Below are 26,873 nucleotides of genomic sequence, written 5' to 3'. Positions count from 1 at the left end.
ACTATAAGGTCTTGATCACACCAGATCAGTCTGTAACCCCTGTATTATCAACCTCAGCAGGCTTCTACAATTCTTTGCTTTCGCACAAGAAAGGTTGAAACTCTTCCTATCTCAAACTATTAAGCCCAATAGACTTGAGATCTAGTTATCACTTTGTAGGATGATTGTTTGGATCTAATGTCTCAAAAAAAAATATGTAGGATGTTGTTTGGATCTTTGTGTCTCAAACAAACTATCCTTTTACAAATACAAACTCAAAAAAATGTTCACAATGATGAGATAAAGATGATAAATATAGTGAAAGATTATGGAGTTTGCTTTGTGATTGTAGAACTAAAGATGTTGCTTTGTGATTGTAGAACTAAAGATGTAGAACTAAAGATGTAGAACTAAAGAGTTGAAGAGATTGATTTATTTAGCTTTGAGAGAAAGAGATATCAAAGCTTTTGTAAATCAAAACTCTTTATTTTAGACTTGAATGTCTTCCTCTATTTATAGAAACTATAAAACTTGTTTCCCACTTAATAGAACAGCTGTCTTTGTTTCCTTTTGAATTTTGTTTTGCGCTCCACAATTGTTGCTAAAAGAAGCACATGTTAATTTGCACTTGAAGAATGTTCATGAGATAGTCCAAAAAAGATCTTGTACTTCCAGCTTGCATAAACCTTAACAGCCACGCGTATCTGCTGGCTTCCACTTGTGGCTTGTGCTAAACAACTATTTGGAAGTGACTTGTATGATGTCACAATATGAGATCATGAATATGTCATTCATTCTTAGATGCTTTTATGAGAGAATAGATCTTGTTTTCCTTTAATGGGTCGATAGCCACCTTAAGCCCATAAATGTATATTCTTCAAACAAGTCATATGATCGTTCCTTTCTTTTAATGGATCGAGAATATATATCTTTAAGGCCCCATAAAGAAGCATAAGTCATATGTTCTTTTCTTCTTATGGTGAGACACATTTAATTTCTTGATCAAAATGATGTCATGCCTTATAAAAGCTTGCTCTTGTCTTTTGCGTGCCCTTTCTTTGTGTTGTGCCAAGAACATTCTTGAGATCATTCTCATGAAACATTTCTAACAAAACACATTAGTAGATAACAAGATAATACATGTAAATATGTGTTATCTTTGAAAACATCAAGTGAAGATGTTCTCTTCACTTTGTATGACTAGAATAATATTTGTAGGAACATGAGAAACCTTTTTTCAAAGTCAAAATTCCTTTGATTGATTTCTATTCTCCAAATCATATCTTGAATATTGATGGAAGATTCTTAGACCATCATAAGTCTTTTATGATAGAATCTCCAAGCATATGATCATGAATTTTCTTCTTTGATATTTCTCCAATCAATATCATTAATGAATGACTTAATAAATAATTCGTTCATGAATTGGTTTCTCTTCAAAGTTGATTCTAATCATTTTGATGAAATGATGAGAATAATTTCGAGTGTGATATGCATCCTCATCATGAGAACCTTCTTTCATCGGAGTTGATAATGTTTTCATCTATATGAGATGACGATACATTCTTGGTTAATTAACCTTGAATTATTTTGTTGATGATGCAATTTATCACATAATTCCTCTTGGTGATTGCACACAATGTATTTTGTCCATTGAGTATCTTTGAGATGTTTTAGTTTAGGCATGTATGTAATCATGAGGGTACATTCAATCATTCTCTTGAATGAAACTTTTGTGCCTTTCCCTTAAACTCTTTTAGTAGCAATTTGAAGATCATTCCTTTAGAATATTAACCCTATATTCCTCGAATCTTTAAGGCTTTGCTAAAAACCATGTGGTGACGAGGACAAGTCAATTGATCATCAAATTCATCTTCTTGTTGAATCTTCAATCAACACTCATTTGATTCAAACAATTGCTATATCTTCTTTTGAGTTTGTGATGCTACTGGTTTGGTATTACTTCTTGTTTACGTCTGTGAAAAGACTCAAGTGCAAACATCAGTAAATCATCATTCATAAAACTTAGTGTTTATTCCATAAGGGTTGTTATCATTAAAACATTCATCAAAAAGATTTTTGTTTCAACAATCTCCCCCTTTTTGATGATGACAAACCTCTTTTGAATAAATCTTAAGTTTTATGGATGTGTATAATAAGAAATGTAAGAATGTTCATCGATATGAAATTAAGCTCCCCCTAAACACGTGCGAGAGTTTAATTCTTATCATTCTAATTAAACTCCCCCTAAACATGTGCAAGAGGTTAATTTTTTACATTCTTCATTGATTAAATCCATTTTGGAGTTTTCTCCCCATCCTATGTTACTCTCTGATCACATATATCTCTCCCCCTTTTGGCATCTATCAAAAAGTATTGGGCATGATATATAGAGAATATGTAGGAAGAAACAATACAAAAATATTGCACATAAGAATCATGTATATGAGAAGTCATATTCTCCTCACACTTAAACAAGCACATATCATGATTAATATGTATATCAATTATCCTTTCATAAATAATGACAATTATGACTACTTGGTCATGTTCAACAATTTTTGAAATAGAGAGAAAATAATTCATTTAGTGGAAGCGATAAAATCAGAGTCATTTGACACAATGTCAAAAAAATAAATTCTCTCAAAATATTGATTCCAACCACCAATACTGATTCCATTTTTCTTCATTCTTTAGTGAGATTAACTCTTGTTTCTTTGGTTTGTGGCTTCTTGTTGCCATGTAGTTTGAAATAACTGTTTTGGTTAATGGAAGTTATTTCAAGTTACCAAAAATTTAAAAAAAATACTTCTTTGAAAGCTTAGATAGAAACATAGAGCTCTACTTAGTGAACACAACCTATTACTCGAATTTAGTGAGTATTTAGGTTGACAGAGATGATGGTGTCCAAGACCGGAGTAACTGGCCCATATATTTCTAAGGGACCATGAATTAGAAACAAAAAATCGTAGTAGTGTTGATTCAGGATAAGAAATTATTTGATGGGAAGGAGGAAAGGAAAACCTTGAAGCAAACCATATCCACAGAAGGAAGGAAGCAATATTCTATAAAAAAGAAGAATGGGAGAACATTTGTAGAAGAAAAAAATTAACACAGATTTTTAAAATGAAAACAGAAAATTGACGACAAAAGAAGAAGGCCTTGGACTGACCTCGAAATCCTAGTGAACTGAACTCCAAACTTGCAACCAAAAGGATTGCTCTTCAGTCTGAAAATGTAGGACTGGAAAATGTAGGAAATAACGTATATGTGACTTTCAATTGTTAACTCTCACTTTTAAAACCCACTTCTGCGTCTTTTTTGCCGGCTTCTTAATATGTAAAAGCTCTTGTGTGAAGGACGGCAAAAGTAAATCGCAAATAAACAAGATGTAAACTTTTCATGGTTGATTCATACATGAAATTAAATAGGAACTATGATATAGTAAAATGCAGGAAAATAAATAAAAGTTTAAAAATGTTAACTAACTACTTGAAAAATTACTCTTGGAAAGAGTGTTGATGATACAAGGCTTCCACACTTCAAGGACTATTTTAATTTCAATCTCTTGACAAAATTTCTGCATATCAAATTCCTCTGGCTTCAGTATCCTATCCACCAACACCACCGTGCCTTTTATGCAAAACCCAACGTCTATAACCTCTATTCTTGTGTGCTCTTGGTTCTGGTTTGAACTGAAAAAGTAACACCATGAAGAGGTTGTATTAACTTTCCGAAAAATTAATTTGGGTATGAAGGTCTGAAACCTCAGCTAACCCGCTTGGACTCATTTTTCAAATGCTTCCTTATTCCTAAATGAGCAATTGAAATATAGGAGAATCTAACTTGATATGTAAAACTCTGATTATAACCCTCGGGTTCCCGCTAAAACCACTCTTATAGCCATTTTTAGACTTCTATTTGTGCACAAGCTGCATAAATTGAGCAATACAAAGAGGATAGCTTCCAAATTGAAAAAATTAGATTTGATCGAGTATATGAAACCTCTCCTAATTTATAGAAACACAGTCAACTTGAACAAACAATCTTGAATTGGATTCCTCTTGAATATGGTTGCAGGATTCCTACAAGTGATTAAAACTTATTGGACTTCATTACAGTATCAGAAGTTGCCCACCCCAGTTCGCTATTGTTGTTACTAAATTCAGATTCGGAATTAATTAACTTGTCCAAACTAAGTTATTCAAGTTCAAATCCCCTCAAACTTGGCAAGTAAGCTTATTTATGTGTCCAAACCTTTACTTTGAGGATATATTTGTGGTTTCTCTCTCCAAATTTTGCATCAAGAGTCCTATATTAATTATAAACTTGTTTTACTAGGGAACTTGCCTTCATAACACTAACATCGAGATAACTATAATTTGGAAGCCTTTATAAACATGTCAAGCATATTGAGGAATTTTATTACCATCAAAATCTTAAGAGAATGCAGTAAATGAAAGCACATCAATTTCATGCCAATTCGATGAATCCTACTTGTTGAATTCATTCAACTTGAATACTTAGGTAGTGACTAACTGCACTAATCTATATTCACTACATATGCTCTTTTAAGACATCAATTTCAGTTCTGTTAAAAACTAAATATATGCAGAAAACCAATTATGCAGTAGAAACATAATTCATGCTTCAATTCTTATCATATCAGCTCTGTGAATCAAAATGATGTGCATCTAAACATGTAGTCCATTTAAGGGATCAACCATGCTGCCGAAAAAAAGAAATTGTAAATCCAGCAGAGTCAATTTAAGAATCAAGTCTTCTGGAATTGTTATTGTGCATCCACAATTGTATTAATGGAAATATTATAATTATAGTATAGAAATGGCATTAAAAAGGTGAGAACAGCGCCCACGCCAAAGACGATGAGACTGCTACTCCAAAAATTAAAAACGAAAATTTTATTTACGTTGTTCTTCTCTAACTAACTCTTTCCTTTAACTATTATGTGTCATGCTTTTAGGCCTTTTTTATAATCTGTTCTATATATTAGATATTGAGAATCAGAAATTGGCTATAGCAAGTGTAGTACAACATGATGGTTTTTGCATAAAACATGCAATATAATATTGTAAGTAATTATATCAGGTGGCTGACCTCTATCATGGATTATAGACAAGCTTCAAAGCATATGAGATTCTCCCTGTTTACATAAACCATCGATAACGGAACTGTAAGTTACCACATCAGGAATATTTTTTATACAATGCATTTCTTCATAGAGATTCATGGCTTCATCTATCATTTTAACCTTGCAAAATCCATTAATCAAGATAGTGTAGCTATGAACATTAGGAACCACTCCACTTTGGATCATAGTGTTGAATATATCCTTGGCCTTGTTCATTTCTTTAACTACGCAATATCCATCCATTAAAGTGTTATAAGTAACAACACAAGGTTTGATGCCTTGTTTCATCATCATAGATAACACATTTTTAGCTTCTTTCACCCTACCTTCCTTACAAAAAGCATCAACCAATATATTAAAGGTATACACATTTGGGTTGATGTTGCCCGCTGTCATTTTATTGAACAAACCAATTGCATCATTCAATTTACCAACAATGCAAAAACCACTAATTAAAGCACTATAAGTGACAACATCAGGGAAAATTCTCTTAGCAACCATTTCAGAATATAAATCAAATGCATCATTAACAAGCTAGTTTACCTTTGCATAAACTATCAATAATTGTGGTGTACATTACCACATTAGGCTGAACCAATTTCCCATCGACCGCCTCAACAACTCGTGTGTAGTTTTTGTTTCACCAACTTTACATAACCCATTAATCAAGGTCCCATAGCTAACTTGGTCCAAATTAAAACCCAACGCTACCACCTTATCATGAAAGTGCAATGCTTGATGGATGTGACCTTTGAGACACAGACCCTTGATGAGTGTAGTGAATGTTATGGCATTTGGGTCAAAACCCTTTTTGAGAATCTTGGCCAATATAGAAAAAGAAAGAGAGTTTTGACCCAATTGAGAAAAGCAATTGATGAGGATATTGAAAGTGAATAAGTCTGATTCAATTCCATTTAATTCCATTATTAGAGGTATATGTTAGATACTAGTTTGTAGTACTAGTATATATACTTGTAATAACCCCATTAGTGGGATAACTTCATCATTTGTAATATTCACTTTTATCATCAATAGAAATAATCTTGAGTTTTCTCTCATTCCTTCCTTGGATATCATGTTTCCTAACATGGTATCAGAGCAAACTTGGTATCCACCTTGAAGGATATTTTCCGCTGCATTTTCTTTGAGAAAATCCAATTTTCTCAAATTTCCTTTTCTTTCTTTCTCTTCGTTTTCCCGAGAAAATCTATTTTTCTCACGTCAGTTTCACTTTCCTTTTCTTGTTCCTTTTCTAGTTCATTTTTCTTACTGATTCAATTTCTTGCTTTCAAGTCTTTTCGTTTGCTTTCAGTGAATTTCATTGTTGTTTTTCTGATTGATCGCATTCTATTCAATTTTGATAATATCGTTTTTCCCCAAATCCTAGGGTTCTGTTTTTGTTCTTCTCCTTTTCGATTGAACCGATCATCCTTTGGTCAATTTCTAGATTCGGTTTCAATCTCTATCCTTTTCTGATTTTGTTTCCTCTTAGATTCAAAATTCTTTGTTCGCTTGTGAATTGAGCATTGCTTATTTGGATAAGATTTGTTGGTTTGCCAGAATCAGCCTTTGATATTGCTTTCTTTGATTTGTTGGGATTGGATGCATTCAAGTGTTCTGAATTCAAGTGTTCTAGATTTCTGGTATAGTTGTTCCTACCTCTTCCATTGGTGTTTTTATGCCTATGCTCCACAAATTTATATTGCAGTTCATATTCAGGTTCTCTAAGTGTTTCATTGGTAATTTGATTGTTTTGTTTTGGATTTGTGCATCTGGTTTAGTGGAAGTATTAACCATGCATATGCAATACTCTTGTTGCAATTTTTCTTTGAGATTTTGGATGCAATACACTATTGTTGATTGGATTTGAGATTGCCAATGGAGCATTTCTTAGAATAAGCAGGATAAAAATGAAAGATAGTGCTGTCATTTCTTTTTCATGAAGATTGAATTGCCTTGATATGAACTACATGATTTGTTGTTATGAAGTTGTTCCCAACACTATGGTATATGATCACCTCACTTGACTCATGTGGATGTGGAACTTTGAAGCTTATAAGTGTCTTCAGGAAGGGAACATATTTGTCTCTCTTGGATTAGCTTAATTTGGTTCAACATTTGAGATATTGCTTAGTCCACTCAAGTGTGAGATATTGCCCCTGATTAGTGGTACATTAGTATTTGATACATGATGCATCTTCTGAAGCTCATATGTTAGTGTTAGAGAAAGAGAGAAAGGTTCTGTTCAATCACAAATTCATGGATCTTCTGACGCTCATATGTTAGTGTTAGAGAAAGAAAGAAAGGTTCTGTTCAATCACAAATTTCTTAAAGATTTGAGAATTATTTGAAGTCTGGTTGCAGTTGGTGTTGCTTATTAAAGATTGGCTTTCGTTTTCTTCACAAACTCTTCAAACACAAGATGGTGATTTTTGTGGAATTTTAACATGTGACCTTTGTGAAGAATTGGTTACTGATGTTTGGTGTGAATTTCCATGGAAGGATTGAGAGACTATTTTTGGATTTGTTTTAGCATCCTTATTAGAGGCATTGGTTTTTGGCCAATGGTTTGAATGCATCAACATGGATTTGTTTCTCTATGGTTTGAAGACACATCACATGGCTATGCATCTCTCCATTGGATCCTTGTTTTTTTGTTGTTGACATGCCCTGTAGTATACAGGTTGCATTTGGTTTGTTTGTCTCGGCTCGGCTCGGCATTGGAGGGCATCTCTTTTATATCTCTTGGAACCTTGGTCGTGTTGCTTCATGATACTTTTGGTGTGAAGTTTGTTCAACATATGACCTCCTTCCATTGTAGATTTTGACCCTTCCTTGTACTTCTTTTTCTTTTGGATATCATCATTGATTTTGGATATCATCACAAGATGGCCCTTTCTATCTTGAACAATCAACGATTGATTTTGGCCCTTCCTTCAAACACAAGATGGCTTTCGTTTTCTTCACAAACTCTTGATGGTTAAGCGTTGTCCCTTTTAAGGCTTTGTTGATGTTTGCTTCTACCGGATGGTGGTTAAGCGTTGCTTTGATGCTTCTTCCTTCACTTGGTTCAACCTTGAGTTGTGGTTGCTTCTTGTTGGATAAGCACTTGTTTGATGACTATGTTTTTTAGCCGATGTGTTCCCGGCATCTTTCCTTGCATTTTCTCATTTCAAGTTGGAAGTGTTTTGAACACCTTCCAACTTGAGGGGGACTATTAGAGATATATGTTAGATACTAGTTTGTAGTAGTATATATACTTGTAATAACCCCATTAGTGGGATAACTTAATCATTTGTAATATTCACTTTTATTATCAATAGAAATAATCTTGAGTTTTCTCTCATTCCTTCCTTGGATATCATGTTTCCTAACATCCATTTGTTGATGCTTAGCTTTGACAAGGGAAGATAAAATATTGTTAAATTGGAAGATGGGTGGGGTAGGATTCTTGTGATGAAGCAAGCTGCTGAATGATGAAATGAGATTGTTTTCTTCATCTTGGTGGTGATGTAATTGTGAGTAGAGCCTTACTGAAGAGGGGAATAAACCAATGAAATTAGGTTTTTGAGTAAAATTAGAGACGGCAACATATCTAAACTTTGAAAATGACATTTTTTGGCTTGAATGAATGAAATGGAATAAGGAAACATGTTTATTTGATTTGTTAGCAAGACTTAAATATAGTCACATTTTTAGGCAATGCAATAGAATCAGCTTTGAAAACATCTTCACGTTGGTTACTGTGCTCTTTCTTGTTCTAAATTTGCTCTTTCTTGTTAGAAATGAAGATTAAATAATTTATGCCGAAATTGAAATAATTTGTGTCGAGTGAAATAGACTTAATACAAGATAAATAAAATAAACTCTCAAATGGCTAGACTCCCACAATGTGGAAAAAATAATTTAAAAATTTGGAAACTGAATCAACATAATATTTGGACCTAACTTTTGAGAATGAAGCCAAGAAATCATAATATTTTTCCATTCCACCTCAAAAACTTACTTAGAGAAGCACGTTATAGTGATAGGACTACATGAATCTTCCTGAGGAGAATTAGAAGACCAATTATTATTATTTTTGTCGAAGGAACAACAATGTTCTTGAAGCATGGAACAAAAGCAATAATTAAATTCAATTGCATTAATTACAACTAAATATTTATACTTTTGACACATTAACTTGTGTTTTAAGGGCACAAGTTAGCATGTCTCATATAATAGTAATAATAGATAGATGAGATGTGCCCTTCACAATAAATGGTATTGTTACAATATACAAAATAGCTAGCATGACAAATTAGTTTGAACAATTTCAATTCCAACAAAAAGTGGTGTGACATACATTGATTTTATCCAATAGATGAGTGAGTGCTAGAGAGTGTGTTGAAAATGAGTGTTGTTAGCATTCCTCTTCTCATGATACAAGTACGTAAGGGAAAGGTAAACACTGATCGTTCAAATCCTTATACAAAACAAAAAATCTCATTCTTCATGAGACTAAGCTCTCTGTTGTTATTGAATCATAAACTCTATCAGTAGCCTTCTTTGCCTGAATAAAAGGAATCAGAAAAAAATAAATGCATGTCAATGACAATATCTAAAAATATATGACATGAATATTTATCAAAAAGATGCAAGAGAGCTTTAAGAAACCAAATCATTCACCTCTTTCTCCCAATCAGTGCGTATTGTAATGATTGTTAAAGAAAATACTTGAACAATGAGTGCACATATGATCCCCAGATACAGTCCCTACATTATAAGTATTATTATTAGCATGTTGAACCATATCATATGTTAGCAACTTTTTGAAAAACTGGAAAACATTTATTTACCTTCCCACCAATATGCAATGCAAAAGCTAATACAACGGCTGCTGGAGTTCCAACCAAATAGTATGACCCGAGATTGACATATGCGCCGATTTTTTGCCAACCAACTCCTCTAGCAGTGCCTGGATCATAGTTAAGAAGGATATCATTTGAATTGTTAGAACAACAAACCATATTAGAAGTAAAAGATACGAAAACGAAGCCAATAAATAACACACAATTTTTTTATCATAGTGGTTGCAACACCTTTCTAATAATCAAGCTTAGGGTTTATAGAATACTAAGGTTCGGTTTATAAGATTACCCTTGAACATCACATTTTCTATCAATCAAGCTTAGGTTTCACTTCGTTTGAGCGACCTACCCACTTATCAATAACTGTGATCATAACCGATGTGTAGTTACAAAATTATACTTCAAATTATTTTCTTACTATTTTCTTACTACTTCAGCTTTAGAATTTAGAAGCTCCCATATGTATCTATCATTGTTTTTTACTCGGCCACTATGAAGACAATAAATTAAAAGTTATTGGGAATAAGAGAAACCTGAAAGAACACATTGTAGTCCATCCAGAAAGTTGGATACTGCAATAATAGGCAACATAGTTGCTACATATTTGACAACTTCTTCTTCATTGCTATAAGCGTATCCCAATATATTGCGAATTAGTATAATTACAGCTCCAACTAAGATGCCCTCAATAATGGCAATCACTACAACGACATATACTGCTAAACGGGCAGCCCATGGATGACCAGCCCCGAGTTCATTTGAGACACGAATGCTGCAAGAATCATTCCAGCACTAGTCAAACCACACAAACACAAACTAAAGCAATAGATTTTGTTTAAAATGCAAATAAGAAAGAGAGCAAAACTTTTAAGAGATTTGGCCTAAGTAAAAGAGCGATGCTGCCATTGAATACAAAACTGCATAAGAATTGAGAAATACTAACCTTGTAGCTCCACTAAGTCCAAGGGGGATCATCCAAACAGCTCCTGCTGTATTCAAACTGACAAAACCAAGTCACTAACAAAAGAATATTGAAAATCATAAGAACGACAACAACGTCAAAATAATATCGAAAAGGATCTTGAATACGAAACAAACCAAATAGAAAGCACTGATGTTTCCAACTTTGGATTTGGAAGAAGACCGGAAAGAAGAACCATTAATTCAAATGACCACATTTCCATACTGCTCGCCATGTTGCCCAAAATAAAAAATGAAAACAACATTACAATCTTCAAAAAGAAATGAAACTAGAAAATTTTATTATTATATGTTGTGTATTATGCAGTACTTATGTAATCGAGAAGATGATTACCAAACCATTATAGCCGAAGGAATGGCAAGCTTCAGAAAAATAGGGATATTTTCCAATGCAAGTGCTTCCTTGGAAAAACCATTCCATGTTTTTTTACATAAAGGAGAAAACTTGACATAGAATACGAGTATAGTAACATTGAGCCAAGAGGATATAGAATTTGCTATGGCGGCCCCTCCGCTACCTAATCCAGACATGTATACCATAAACCAACAAACAGGAAGATGAAGTAAAGTCGTCACGACGGAGCTAAACATCATTGGAAATACAATATTTTGAGCCTGTAAGAATCTGTTGAGGCATTGTAAAAGACCATACGCAAAAAGGGATGGAACCATTAACCTAGCATAGTTGCCAGCTTCTGTAGATATTTCAGGATCTTGGCCAAGCAAAATAAGAATAGATCTTGTGTTTGCACAAATAACCGCGAGGGGAATCGCAACGATCATGAGAATGAACATTGCTCTCTGCATGTGTACGCCTAACATGCGGTATTGTTTTGCGCCGTATGATTGTCCACACAATGTGTCCAAGGCACTTGCCATTCCTTGCTGTAAAAAAAAATTAAAAAAATAAACCACGTTAATTTTAGATGAAGCGACCAGAGCTGAATATCAATGAATCGGGGCAGAATAAAACTAAACTGAATAATTAATGAGATGCATGGCTTATTCAACTAACTATGAAATGAAGTTACTAACTATGGAACCAATTAACAGAAAACTAACCAACTCTAAGTGGATATAATCTTGAAACATTAAGTAAGGATCATGAAATTCCAAATAAACTAACCAACTCTAATTCGATCAAGGAATAAAGTGAACCTTGGAAAAGAAATTCAATCCTCATGCAGTGGTTATGCTATTAAAATCATGACAACTTTTTATTGAAAGCTAAGCGAAAACTTTTGAAGTGGAGTCGGTTATTCAAATTGAGTATTGAAAACATGCTCTTAGAATGTTATTATGAGATCAAGAACAAGAGAAGAATCAATGTAACTGAATCTATTGAATGAATTTTCCTAACATCAAGTTAGTTACATGAATGCTTTATATAGGAATGAAAAGATAACTGGTTAACTTGTACATCAAGATATCGGTTGTAACTAACTATATTATGATGTGTTTGTGATCTAGAGATGATGTTGAGTTGTCCCTGTGACTTGCTATTTCCGGTCACTTGTATCTTGTATTAAATGTAGTTTGCAATCTTAATTGCAGTCACAATATAAAGGTTTTTGAGCATTACGACAGCTACTGCGGCTGCATCAATCATATTTATGGGTGATTTCTGCAGGAAAAAAAAATCACAATGCAATCACAGTCACAAAGACTGATTTGACAGCAGTTGATAAACTTGGTTGAAAATTTCTGGATACTAAGTCTCGAACTTAGTACCACAAGGTCGAAGAGTGATCTTACAACCAAGTGACTTCTTAGGAACTTGGTTGAAAATTCAGTCCATAAGTTATGTTATTCACATTATTAAAATCACAGTCTCTTTGTCGTTCCCCTATTGTGTTATCTCTATTGGTAACAATTACGATAGAAAATTAGGGTTAAATACTATTCGGGAACACATATTTACAATAGAGATTCAAACAATGCTTCGTCACAAATAGCTATCAAACTCTTACACTAGACTCAAAAGTGCTCCACACAAAACTGATTTGTCATAAGTAGCTATTACCATCATCAATCACCCTCACACACTATATGTGTACAACTCTTTTTAGCAAATATTCAAACAAGAATTTGTCACAACACAAATAAGATATCAATCCCTTACGCTAGACCTAACCTCTAACCATACTTTAGACACAAACTCACATTAATGTCTCTTAGGTATATGAATGTTGTTAGGGGCGATGCTTGTATATCAAAGTGTGGTAGCTATGGTTACTCCAAACAAAACAAAAAATATATTGAATGAGTGGGTATTTTTTATATTTAGCTATTCCTAATAATATATATTTTTGTCCGACTTTGATTACTTTTGAGTCAAACTTCGGATTACTTGATCCCGTCTCCTAGAAACTAAATGATTAACTTTCAAAAAAATAGTATTATGTTTTCATTTAACAAAGAAAATTTGAGAACAACAACAAATTTTTAATCTGTTACTATTAGTCCAAACATATATAATATAAACCCACTGCCCACCTCATTATTATTGTTGTATTAAAATTATAATGTTACTAATTTATCAGTAAATAAATTGTGCAAAATAAATGAAACGGCGGTTTTTTTTTTTTGGTATTTGATGAAACAACGCTTTATTTACATTGAAACGGATCTTGCATGTCAGCTTACCTCAGAGGCAATTATAAATGAATTTGAGTCTTTGAAGGGTCGCCAAGTTCTACTTTCATAAATAGCTGCGGTAAATTTTCACAAGTGCATTTTATGAAGTACATTTTATATAAATAATAGTTATTGTGATTTTTGTTTTTTTGCTTATTGGTTAAATTTACTGTTAATTTTAAATATAAAATACTAAATGTGGCAGCCTCATGAAAATATTGCTATCTTCACCGTAGAATGTTTTGTTTTCGAAAATTAGTTTTGTCATTCAAAAAGATTCAGTGACGCAGCATGTTAACATGTTTGATATATATATATATATATATATATATATATATATATATATATATATATATATATATCCAATTAACAATAATGATGAACAGAACAAATTTGATAAGAAGCAAAGAAAAACTAACCAATAAAGTGAAACCAGTCACAGAAGCAAAAGAAGTAGCCATGGAAGCACCAGAGAGAGATAACTCACCAAGATGACCAACAAACATAACTGAAATAAGATTGATACCAAAATTTAAAAGTGCAACTGATATCAATGGCCCTGATAGCCATAACTGTTTCTTCACTTCTTCAACCAATTCTCTTCTTTCTTCTTTATTGTTTTTCTCTTTTGTTTCTTCAACAATCAATGGAGAATCAAGAGACATGCTTAATGCTTTAGTTTTAGTTTTCTTCTCTTTTTCTCACTATTTCTTTTCTCTTCTATTATTAGGGAAGAGAGAGAAAGTGAATCATGTGTGGCTATTAAAAGTTTAAAACCTTGTCACAAATGAAACCTACGACATTGTTTGGTTTTGATTAAAGAAATATGGAAGAGTTAAGAAACATAAGAAAAGAGGGAAAAAAACATATATAGCGGGAAAAAGGTGTTTTATTGGTTTTTTTGTTGTTATCTAGAATTAAAAATGGATTTGGAATATAAAAGAATTAAAAAATGGATTGGGAATAAAATCACAAGAATGTTTTCAAAAATGGATTGCAATTCATGATTTGTGTTTTCTCCTTTCTATGGGAATAAAATCACAATGAATGTGTTCATGTGAACATAGTTAGTTAGTAGGCACAATGCAGTATTACATACAAGAGTAAAAGTTTAAACCCCGGACAAACCATTTAATCACCTTAAAAAGTTAATTTTAGCCATTAAACTACTTAAAAAAAATTAAAAAATCACAATTAATGTTTAGTCCTACTTACAATTGTCCCTCTCTTTGTTAGGTTTACATATTTAAATATAATTTTAGCAATAATTTTAAAGTTTCATTAATATAAAATTCCATAATTTTGAAATTTTGTTAATATAAATCTAGTGCTGCTTCTACCGTTGTTTTATGATAACAAATCTACATCGAAAAATATGTTGGACACATATTGTGGGTGTTCCCCTTCCAATCAGACTTTCTTCATACACAAAAGTAAAAAATGGAATCTATAACCAGTGTCTTAAATCTCTTGCAACTTGCATAATTTAATTGATGTGAGAGACTCAAATTGATACCACAAAGATCACACCGGTTTGATATAAGCAATTATTTTAATTTGATAATAAAAATAATGTATATATTCCTGTCACAAACAAAAGATCAACAAACTACTTGTCAATTTTTATTTTTAATAAACTTCTTGTCAAATGTTAAACAATTATACGGATCAAATTATAATAAGAGAGTTTTTACTGTCAAAAAAATAATAATAAGTGAAATTTTTTTGTATGATCCAATGTAATATTGGCCCTTGATGAGCCTCCATGTGACAAAGAAGGTGTGGACTGTTTGAGCACGTCTGTTGTGTAGATATGAAAGGCATATATTATATATACCATCGATATGAAAGGCATATATTATATATACCATCGATTTTGAATAGACAAAAATTCTCACTACAATCCAAAGAGCACAGTCTGCAAATTTTAAGGAAGGAAAACTACAAATTGACTATGATAATTTAATCATTTCCCTTCTCCACTCCCTCCATTATTTTGTTCACTTTTTCATATCTTTCTTCGAGTGTCAAAAATCATTGTGGAAAAATTTAATTAAAGCATACATACTTTAATTTTAACTAGTTGTCATCAAAATTTACATCCAGGGTTTGTGTTTATAATATAAGAATGATGACGAGATTTCAAGTCTAATAGGCTAACTTGTTAAAAATACATAAAATAGGATTGAATGAAACGTAGAATTAGCTCACTGATATCCCCAAAAGAAAATACAATGTGGCTAGAATTGATTATGACTCTAACTATTTTATGTATCGATTGCTATGGTGATGGAGAAGAGAGGCTGAGAGTGTCAGATATGGAAGGAGAATAAAGATAACTATGATAAGTGAATGACATATGAAATATCGAGACTCTAACTGTGTGAGTGAAATGATTTAGGGTTTCGGTTTCTATTTACATAAAAGGGGTAATAAATTGATTTTCTACGTTCGGGATGAGTTTTGGTATAGGTTCGAGGTGGGTATTTGTATCCTCATTACCCGTCCCAAACCCAGTCAAAATAGGGAAAACCCGTCAAATTGGGTTTGGTTCGGACGGGTACTCGCGTGTATGGGTTTTGTTGTCATGCCTACGCACGGGTTTGTTATATTAAATGTTACTCTTTTCGTACTAAATTATATGTCATTTTAGCAATTTACATATAGAAAAATGTAATTATGAGTTATTTTAAAAAAAATTATCATTTATTAATGGTATTGAAAATGTAAATTAAAATTATTGGAAAAAATAAAATAATAAATAGTAAAAAGCATAGTGGGAAAATAAAAATTAATGATTCATTGATATTGTAAAATGTTATATAATTTGGAACAAATAAATTTTCTTAGAATGACATATAATTTGAGACGGAGTATACACATAGAGAGATAAATATGTATTAAGGAACCATGTAATAATCCAAAACTTCTTGCTCAAGTGGCAAAAATGCAAAAGTCTCTATGTTGGTAGTCGTGACTAGGGTTCGAACTCCAATTTCACAACTTGTGTGTGTGAGTTTCTAATAACAATTGTCTTTTTGTTTATCTACCAAAGGAAAAAATCGTCTAATATGGATCAGATCCAACAATGAACCCAAATATCTTTAGTAAATTTAAATTAAGGGTTAAATATGTTTTTAGTCCCTATAAATATACCAAATTTTCGTTTTAGTCCCTCCAAAAGTTTTCTTCAACTTTTAGTCCTTATAAAAAAAATTAGAATCTTTTAACAAAACATAAATTAAATATGAATTTTTAACCGCAAAAAATATAAATTCATATTTAATTCATGTTTTGTAAAAATATTCTATTTTTTTTTGGGATAAATTCTTATAATATTATAATTTTTTTGCAAAATTTTATTCTACATATGTGTTTACTTTAAAGGAGGGACTAAAGTGAAGATGGAAAACTTTTGGAGGACTAAAAGTTGAAGAAAATTTTTAGAGGGACTATGTAACACCCATACTAGACGTATCTAGAAAGTCTAGCACGTGCGTTAAGTTTAGTATTGGATACATTAAAATATACAACAATAAAATTTTGAATGAATATTATTTACAACAACATGCGTTCGTACAATATCAATACATTATAACTTGTTAACTTAAGATAAATACATCCTTGAAATCCCTATTCTCCATGCTGCGGGTACGAACGATCACTTGTTGAAACATCCATTCGGCTACTAGCTTGTCATCCATCTTGTTTATCTTAAACAAATAAGGATTGGGATGAGACATAATGTCTCAGTGAGTTCCCCTAAATCCTAGGCTATAGGTAACCTCTAGGGAAACCTACGGTCACCACGTGTCTACAATACCAACCTGACGGTTGATTATACGTGTGTGGTCATGTTTCCTAGACGGTAGTGCATGCTAGACCCGTCATAGGCTTATCTCACTTGTTATTGGCTTCACTTCCTATACGTGTCATGGCGGTCGAGGGGGAATCTAGAACCGCATTGCCAAGAATACGCTCTACGTATCAAAGGCTAAACATAACATAATCATGGCACGATTCTAAACCGGACGATTAGGGGAAACCTAAGATCGTCATCGGTATCATGTTCATTACCTATTCTATTCCATGCCTTGTACTTGCTTGTAGCATCTAATGCTCTTGTTCTTACATGATCTTGCATGGAATCATTCTACATGTCATAACATAATCATAATCATGAGAATCATAATCGTACATAAGTTCATTGATTATTATGTTAGCGTTGAACAAACAATCATTATCTTGGTTCATTTTACGGAGAGTCCCAGGTGGAGTAACTGTAACAGCCCGGGGCCCACCCGGTCTCACTATTACTCACAAGCTTAATCACTACCCCCTCTCTAGTAGTGTTTTTGCCTCCCGTGGGAATCGAACCTAGTACCTGGGGATAAGTACTACTTCAATGCATTCCCACTACCAATTGAGCTAGTAGCTCAATTGGTAGTCGGAATGCATTGAAGTAGTACTTATCCCCAGGTACTAGGTTCGATTCCCACGGGAGGCGGTTCGATTCCCACGGGAGGCAAAAACACTACTAGAGAGGGGGGTAGTGATTAAGCTTGTGAGTAATAGTGAGACCGGGTGGGCCCCAGGCTGTTACAAAAAAAGTCAATTGGTAGTGGGAATGCATTGAAGTAGTACTTATCCCCAGGTACTAGGTTCGATTCCCACGGGAGGCAAAAACACTACTAGAGAGGGGGGTAGTCTAGAGAGGGGGGTAGTGATTAAGCTTGTGAGGCGCCTTTTTTTTTGTAACAGCCCAGGTGGGTCCCGCACCTATTAGTGGGGCCGTCCCACTACCCCGACACTGTCACTCACAAGCTTAATCACTACCCCCCTCCTCTAATAGTGTTTTTGCCTCCCATTACTTACTTTTCCATAATTTAATTCCTCTGACACGGTCAACGGGTAATATACCGATGCTGACAAGCGGGATATTACAGACTAAAACGAAAAGTTTACATATTTATAGGGACCAAAAACATATTTAACCCTTAAATTAAACAGGGTTAATTAAGTAAATCGTCCCTATAAATATTCAGAAAATAAAATCACACTTTTTAGTCCATGTGACATTTTCCATTAGCATTTTAGGGATCAAAAATGTTGACGAAAATTGTTATAGTGACTAAAAATGTTGATGGAAAATATTTACAAGGACTAAAATGACTGACGGAAAATTTTATATGGATTAAAAAGTGTGATTTTATTTTGTGTGTACTAAAAATGAAATTCTTAATATTTATAGGGACCATTTACTTAAATATGTTTTTGGTCCCCGTAAATACGTCAACTTTTCGTTTTCGTTTTAGTCCCTCTAAAAAATTCTTCAACTTTTAGTCCCTCAAAAAATTTCCATCTTCACTTTTGATCCCACTTTAAAGTAATCTTATATGTAGAAATCATATTTTTGAATAAAAATTTGCAAGAAATTTCATAATATTATAAAAATCTAAAAAAAATTAGAATTTTTTAACAATTTTTTAAAGTAAATTTTTATATTTTTGAAGGTTAAAAATTGATATTTATTTTGTGTTTTGTTAAAAATTTCAATTTTTTTTTTGGATTTTTTTTACAATATTCTACATATTTTTGCATAATATCATTAAAAAAATTACAAAAATAAGGATCAAAAATATTAATTGAAAATTTTACAAAAACTGGAAGCTAAAACAAAAAAATTAGAGAGAATAAAAAACATATTTAATCCTAAAAACAAATAATCTTTTTTGATTACAAGAATGACATGACATAGACAAACCGAGAAACAATGGCTTCAACCTTCGCCAAATCCCAAAGACCCCTTTATCTATGGAACTTGATGATTCGAGACTCAACAAATAACGGGTTCTTCACAAAAACCCTAAAAATATACTCTGTTATGCACCATTCTTCTGTTCATGGCAACACCTTCACATACCCTTTACTCTTTAAATCATGTGCCCACCTCCTTTCGATTCCACACGGTACAATGCTTCATGGTCACGTGTTTCGACTTGGGTTTCAATCTGATACATTTGTTCAAACTTCACTTGTTGATATGTACTCAAAATGTTCTGTTATTGAATCTGCAAGGAAGGTGTTTGATGAAATGCCGGAACGAAGTGTTGTTTCGTGGAACTCGTTGATTTCGGCTTACTGTCATGCGTCTATGATGGAGAAGGCGTTGAGTTTGATTAAAGATATGTTGGTTCTTGGTTTTGAACCGAGTTCGTCGACGTTTGTTTCAATTTTATCAGGTTTTGATTCCAATTTGAATTCTTTTCTTTGGCAGGGTATGTCAATACATTGTTTGGTTATCAAACTTGGACTTGTTTGTTTTGAGGTTTCTTTGGATAACTCATTGATGGGTATGTATGCTCAGTTTGGACAAATGGATGAAGCAAGGAAAGTTTTCGACTTTATGCATGAAAAAACGATAGTTTCTTGGACAACTATCATGGGAGGTTATGTGAAGGTTGGGAGTTCCGTGGAAGCGGTTAAGTTATTTAATGAAATGCGGCGTCAAAATATTGGCATGGACTTTATCGTGTTTGTAAATCTTGTTTCCGGTTGCATACAGTTAAAGGAGCGATTGTTAGCTTCATCTGTTCACTCTCTTGTACTCAAATGTGGGTGTCATGAAGAAGATACCATTGAAAACTTGTTTATAACTATGTATGCAAAGTGTGGTAACCTTACATCTGCTAGAAGAATATTTGATCTGATCGTTGGAAAGAGTGTTTTATCGTGGACATCTATGATTGCAGGATATGCACATTCACGTCATCCAAAGAAAGCATTAGATCTGTTTAGAAGGATGGCAAGGACAGAAATTAAACCAAATCGAGCAACCGTTGCAACTGTTTTATCAGCTTGTGCTGATTTGGGATCACTTTGCATTGGAGAAGAGATTGAACAATACGTTTTTGAAAATGGATTTGAAACGGACCTACAAGTCCAAACATCTCTCGTGCAAATGTACTCTAAATGCGGTAACATCAACAAAGCAAGAGAAGTATTTGAAAGGGTCAAAAATAAAGATTTAACTCTTTGGACTTCCATGATAAATAGCTATGGTATCCATGGGATGGGGAATGAGGCTATTAGTCTCTTCGAAAAAATGACAACCGCAGAAGGGATAAAACCAGATGCCATTGTTTACACTAGTCTTTTATTTGCATGTAGCCATTCAGGATTGATAGAAGATGGATTAAAGTACTTTAAAAATATGCAAACAGATTTCGGGATAACTCCTACAAAAGAACATTATACTTGTTTGGTAGATCTTCTCGCCCGAGTCGGCCAACTTGACTTAGCTTTAGATACAATTGAGGCAATGCCGACGGATGTCCAGGCCGAAGCTCTGAGTCCATTGCTTAGTGCTTGTAGGATCCATGGCAATATTGAGCTGGGAGAGCTTGTAGCTGCCAAGTTATTAGACGTTAGTCCAAATAGTTCTTCAAGTTATGTATCAGTGGCTAATTTGTACAACTCTGTTGGTAAGTGGAAGGAGGCGAACACTATGAGAAACATGATAGATGGCAAGGGAATGGTTAAAGAATGTGGCTGGAGTCAGGTCCAGGTCAGTAGTTGATTTCAGGTCCAGGTTAGTAAATATTCATTAGACTCTAAAAGAGCTTAACTTTACTCTTTAACGAATTAGAAATAGCAGAAGCAGGAATTTTGAAAGAAAACAGATTGGGAGAGAACATGGAATCATGTGCTAAGTATTTTCTAATAAAAGATCAGTACTGTGGTTTAATTTTGAATGGTAGTCATCAATCAAGGAATATCATACAGGTAGTTTAGAAGTTGAACAAAGATATTCGATAAGTTTCATGTTACACTAAACTCTCCTTATGTTTCGAGTATAAACAAAAATAACTATTTGAACGAATGGTGCTTATAATTAGTTGACATTTTTGTTTTGGTGATAATTTACTTCTGTTAACGCCTCTGTAATTTATTCTTAGTTTGCCATTTTTTTCCTTACTCTACTAGTTGATCTTCCTTCCTTATTCCATTTATATATGCTCTTTTATAATCTACATTTTCGAGGGGACAAACACAATAACAAGATCCAAGATGTATGTAATATTCTTACAAGTTGCTTTCGGAAAAAAAAAATAAAGGCCAATCCCATTTAGCGGGACACGGCTTGGTTGTTGTTGTTGTCATTGTTGCTTTCAAAAAAAAAAAGGTTAAAAGTATTGATGCTATGTTTAATATCTGAGTAACATAGAAACTAATCCGAAGAGACAATCTAAAATACTCCTTCATACAAACTGATTCTACCAGATAACCCCTTCATTCAAAGTAGAAACTGCTACTTTACAAAGTTAATGGAACCACCAATTATTGATGCTTGATAACCCTGTTTTAAAACAACATATAATTTAGCTATTAACATAATTAATTTGTCATCAAATAAATATCAAAAATAAAATTCGAGGTCAAGTTTCATATCATGCCCCAGTTTTTAATGCTCTTTTGGATTTCGAGCTATTGGAACTCGAGAAATCCAAGAACTTCTTAACCCAGTTTTTGGTGTGCATCAAACTTACCTTTGCTTCAAAATGAGAAAAAGACACAGTATCTTCTTTCTCTACTTCCAAAATTGATGAACCAAACACTTTCCTCCTGGACATTAATTAGACAACTTACTTTATGTCTTACATTACATGCATTCTCTGTAAATTAAAAATATCTATCCTCAGATTGAAATAAAATGTGGCAAGGAAAGATAAACTTTATAGTTTCAAGATCATTAGTAAGGAATTGCATACTCCTAAATCATGAAGCTTTTTTTTTATATGAATTGCTCTATAACTTGAAACTCCCAACATACACAATTTACTAACCAAAAGTTCAACAACAAAGCAGGGAAAATTTGGTTACTATTGTGGAGCCTAAACATGAACTACCCTCAGAACTTATACTGCTTGTAGAACCTATTTCTACTCTCCAATGTGGTCCCTAACGATGTAACCCTACTGAAGTTATGTATAACTTATTATTCCTTTTACCCCATGGGATACTTATAAGCCACATGTCATAAATTTAGGAAGAAACTAGAAAAAGTAACATTAAACAATAAAAATTCTCAAGGTTGTTTTTTATTTGGAGTATTCTTATCGAAGAATAATATAGATGAGATAGAATCAAGCTTGCTACTTGATAAGTAAGAACACCATAGACCACAGTTGCGTGCAACACAAGATATTATTGTCTAGGCTAGTTTCTAGTTGAGAAAACAGATATAACTACCTCCCTTGATTCTAAGAAAGTTAGTTATAATCTTGTAAGGATGAACACATGATTGCTTAGCATTATCCCTCGCTGTAAAACTATAAATACTTGTAAACGGGCTTTTTTCATATTCAATCAAGAAATTATGATTCAACTTGCAATATTTTCTATCATTTTCTTTCCCTTTCTCCTGTTTTCCATCTAGTGGCGGTTTCACCGCCCGGCGACCCCGGACACTCGCCTGGGCTCAATCGATAATTTTTTCACATTAGACTCAACCCAAAAGCCCATTAACACACTTACAAAAAAAATCATTGGGCAAACTCTTTCATATTCACAAACAAACGCGCGCTTACATTACAAGAAAAGAAAACACAAGTCTCTCTCTAGTTTTCAGGCTCTCGCTCTCATCTCTCTGCCTCTCTCATCTGTCTCTTTTCTTCTTCAATAGCTATGGTTGTTACTCTCTTCTCATTCACTCTAAAGGTAATCTCTTCTCCTTCCTTCCTTCCTTCCTTCCTTCCTTTCTTCCTTGTTTAGTTGTTTTAGGGTTTTAGAAAAATTGATTATTTGTGATTTTGTAATTGAAAAATTGATTAATGGTTGATGAATTGGTGTTAATAGTTGATGAATTGGTGATAATGAATTGATGAATTGAAAATTTCTGATTTTGTAAAAATTGGTGTTAAGAAACGATGACATCTCTCTGCTTATACTCTGTTTTAATGTTATTGCAAAATTCAAAGTGCCTAATTTTGAATACATATGTACTACATTTAAATTTGTTATGTGAATTGAATATTAACTTTGAATTATTTAGTCTTAGAGATGAGGAGGTTTTTCGTAGATAGAACAAGTATTGAGAATGTGAGTGTTGTGCAACCGGAAGCCGAAGTAGATGAACCACCGCCTAATGTGGTCAATGAGTTTAATTCAAATGAGATTGTGCGTGATCCACGTCTTAGGAAACAAATTCATTTGTATGCTCCGGATATTCAAGATGAAGTGAGGAGGGCATATGTATTGAAGGGTCCAATGCAACCAAAATTAACAAGTTTTCCTCATACTCCATTTGAGAGTGTTACAAGAGCATTTTCTAAATCATAGTATAACAAGTATACATGGATTGAATATAATGAGTTAAACGATGCAGCTTATTGTTTTTATTGCTTTCTCTTTAAGCAACCCGGGAGGGCTGAACACTTTGGTTATGAAGATTTAAAGATTGGAAGCATGCATCTCAAGGCTTGAAAGATTATATTGGTGGTCATGATAGTATGCACAACAGATGTATCAAACATTATGATGATTATAAGAATCAAAGACAAAGTGTGACAAGTAAGTTTGCTAGAGCAACTAGGGAATCAAAAGAACTGTATAAGATCCGTTTGACTTGTGCTATAGATTATACTAAATATCTCCTATCACAAGGCATTGCTTTCTGTGGCCATGACGAAATGTCTAATTCTCTAAACAAGGGCAATTTTAGAGAGATGATAGATTGAGAGATGCTTTTGACCGTGGTGGAAAAAAATTGCAAAATCACTTCCGGTGACATTCAAAAGTAGCTTGCAAAGACCATGGTAAAATCAATTTTTGCAAGCTCCTTTTGAATGTCACCGAAAGTCATTATGCAATTTTTTCCACCACGGTCAAAAACATCTCTCACTTGTTCATTATTTGATTTTACCTAATCTATCATCTCTCTAACATTGCCCTTGTTTAGAGAATTAGATTTTTCGTCATGACCACGGAAAGTAATGTCTTGTGATACGAAATATCTAGTACAATCTAGAGCACAATTTAAACGGATTGTATACAATTCTTCTGATTCCCTAGTTGCTCTAGCAAACTTACTTGTCAAACTTTATCTTTGATTCTTATAATCATCATAGTGCTTGATACATCTATTGTGCATACTATCATGACCACCAATATGATCCTTCAAGCCTTGAGATGCATGCTTCCAATCTTTAAATCCGTCTTTGGTGAAAACTTCATAACCAAAGTGCTCGGCCCTCCCGGGTTGCTTAAAGAGAAAGCAATAAAAACAATAAGTTGCAACCTTTAACTCACTATATTCAATCCGTGTATACTTGTTATACCATGATTTAGAAAATGCTCTCGTAGCACTATCAAATGGAGTATGAGGAAAACATGTTAATTTTGGTTGCATTGGACCTTTCAATATATGCCCTCCTCACTTCGTCTTGAATATTCGGAGCATACAAATGAATTTGTTTACTAAGACTTGGATCACGCACAATCTCATTTGAATTAAACTCATTGGCCACATTAGGAGGTAATTCTTCTACTTTGGCTTCCGGTTGCACAACATTCACATTCTCAATACTTGTTCTATCTACTAAAAATCTCCTCATCTCTGAGATTTAATGATTCAAAGTTAATATTCAATTCACATAACAAATTTAAATGCAGTACATATATTCAGTAGCAAACTACAACTCTACAAATAAACAAAACTGTAAAATCAAAATATAGTATTGTTGAAAAGCCAGACATTACTAAGAATTTCAAAATTAGGCACTTTGAATTGCAATAACATTAAAACAGAGTACAAGCAGAGAGATGTCATCATTTCTTAACACCAATTTTTCAATTAATCAAGTATTAGGAAACCAAGATTTGAAAGAAAAAAATAACTAATTTATGAAATAATTTCAAACCAATAATATTTTCAAAAATTGAAGGCTTAATTGCACTTTTCCCCATATCTTTTGCTAATTGTGAGATTTTTTACCCCCTCTTTTTTTTGAGTGATTTTGCACCCCATCTTTTACCAATTGTGTTTTGTTCAAAATCATCATTAAAAGAGGGGAAAGGGGGCAAAAGATGGGGTGCAAAATCGCTGAAAAAAACAAAGAGGGGGTGTAAAATCGCACAATTGACAAAAAGATAGGGGGCAAAAGTGCAATAAAACACAAGAAGTTCCATCTAACCAGAAATGGGGCAAAAAGATGGGGTGCAAAATCGCTCAAAAAAAAAGAGGGGGTGCAAAATCGCACAATTAACAAAATATAGGGGGGAAACGTGCAATTAAGCCAAAATTGAATAGGCTTAATGGTGCAACCTTGAAAATTAATGTTCAAACTAACATCGTAGGACTTTACCTCAATGGGAGTCCTTCCAGAAATTCTTAAAGGCTTGAGTTGCCCCAAGCCTAAGAGGAGGTCTGCAAATAGTTTTCAACCAGCAATAGACGTGCCTCGGTTAGAACCTCATTAGCTGCGTCATTGCCCCAAGCGCAAAGATGGTTTCAATTACGCAACCAACCTTGTTTTTATATAGACTTCAACCACGCCTTGTGTCTCGTATGGGTGATGTGAGATTAAATACGCGGTACTTGAATATTTGTACAATGGACCGTCGAGATTAGGTGTCAAACTAAAGTTTGTGATTATGAAATAATGGAACTAGTTGGGATGTCAAATTTTATCGCAATAAAAAAATTGACAATAGAATCTAGGTACTGTCACAGCACAATATAATATCAATAACTTATCACCCTTTACTTTTTTGTTATCTCGACAATCTTCAGGTGAGTACCATTCAAGGTCAAGGTTGAAACCCAGAAGACCTCTACGTGCAGCCTCAGTATCATTGAGAATTGTCATAACAAAGAGAACTAATAGAAGAGAAACAGTGGTAGATTTTCCCATAGTATTAACTTGTTTTACTTTACCTAATTTTTTTTTGTATGAAAGAAATTGCCTCCAAATTAATTAACACAATTTATGGAAATAGAAATTAGAGTGATAGGAACTGATATTAATTCTTGAAACGTAGAATGAATTAAATTGGCTTTGCGTTCTTGATTTTATTAAAGTGATTGGATAGATTGTGGAAACCGTAGAAAAATATGCAAAATGTTTTATACCTCAATCAATAAAGAGTACGGTTTTATAGGAAAGGAGTATGGTTATCTTTTATACTTCATCCGTTTTAAAAATAATGTAGTTTTAATAAAAAAAAATTGTTTCATAATGAATGTTATTTTCAGTTTTCAATGTAATAATAAT

General features: G+C 33.3%; 1 protein-coding gene, 1 non-coding gene and 4 pseudogenes across 3 annotated transcripts; 2 read left to right on the top strand and 4 right to left on the bottom strand.

Moving 5' to 3' along the window:
• Positions 1-5,014: 5,014 nt before the first annotated feature.
• Positions 5,015-5,708, bottom strand: LOC146917105 (uncharacterized; annotated as a pseudogene).
• A 3,647-nt stretch (positions 5,709-9,355) lies between these two features.
• Positions 9,356-14,445, bottom strand: LOC146917104 (protein DETOXIFICATION 16-like). The gene is made up of 8 exons (XM_085718902.1): positions 14,019-14,445; positions 11,297-11,847; positions 11,080-11,166; positions 10,925-10,981; positions 10,515-10,753; positions 9,970-10,088; positions 9,800-9,886; positions 9,356-9,683 (listed from the first exon to the last, which is right to left on the bottom strand). Exons 1-8 carry the CDS (start codon positions 14,262-14,264, stop codon positions 9,624-9,626), a joined length of 1,446 nt encoding a protein of 481 aa, XP_085575028.1. The 5' UTR covers positions 14,265-14,445; the 3' UTR covers positions 9,356-9,623.
• Positions 14,446-19,317: 4,872 nt separating this feature from the next.
• Positions 19,318-26,617, top strand: LOC146917100 (pentatricopeptide repeat-containing protein DOT4, chloroplastic pseudogene; annotated as a pseudogene). Its single transcript, XR_015015466.1, has 2 exons — positions 19,318-21,190; positions 26,393-26,617. The product of XR_015015466.1 is annotated as a pentatricopeptide repeat-containing protein DOT4, chloroplastic pseudogene (transcript).
• Positions 23,530-24,360, top strand: LOC146917103 (uncharacterized; annotated as a pseudogene).
• LOC146917102 (uncharacterized) lies at positions 24,392-25,558 on the bottom strand (annotated as a pseudogene).
• On the bottom strand, positions 25,957-26,106 carry LOC146917101 (U4 spliceosomal RNA). The gene has a single exon (XR_015017003.1). It is a non-coding gene; the product is annotated as a U4 spliceosomal RNA (small nuclear RNA).
• Positions 26,618-26,873: the final 256 nt, after the last annotated feature.

Source organism: Medicago sativa, chromosome 6, assembly GCF_051527215.1.
Source record: "Medicago sativa cultivar Bolivia chromosome 6, Bolivia_mono, whole genome shotgun sequence".
NCBI lineage: Eukaryota > Viridiplantae > Streptophyta > Magnoliopsida > Fabales > Fabaceae > Medicago > Medicago sativa.
The sequence above is the reverse complement of the archived record's forward strand: the minus strand, read 5'-3'. Positions and strand labels throughout refer to the sequence as shown.

Excerpts from the sequence above, each read along its gene's own strand:
- LOC146917104 (XM_085718902.1), bottom strand. The coding sequence starts at position 14,264 with ATGTCTCTTGATTCTCCATTGATTGTTGAAGAAACAAAAGAGAAAAAC. Across the intron at positions 10,982-11,079 it reads ACATCAGTGCTTTCTATTTG|TTTGAATACAGCAGGAGCTG; the intron begins GTTTGTTTCGTA and ends TGGTTTTGTCAG. Across the intron at positions 10,089-10,514 it reads ACTACAATGTGTTCTTTCAG|GCACTGCTAGAGGAGTTGGT; the intron begins GTTTCTCTTATT and ends ACTATGATCCAG.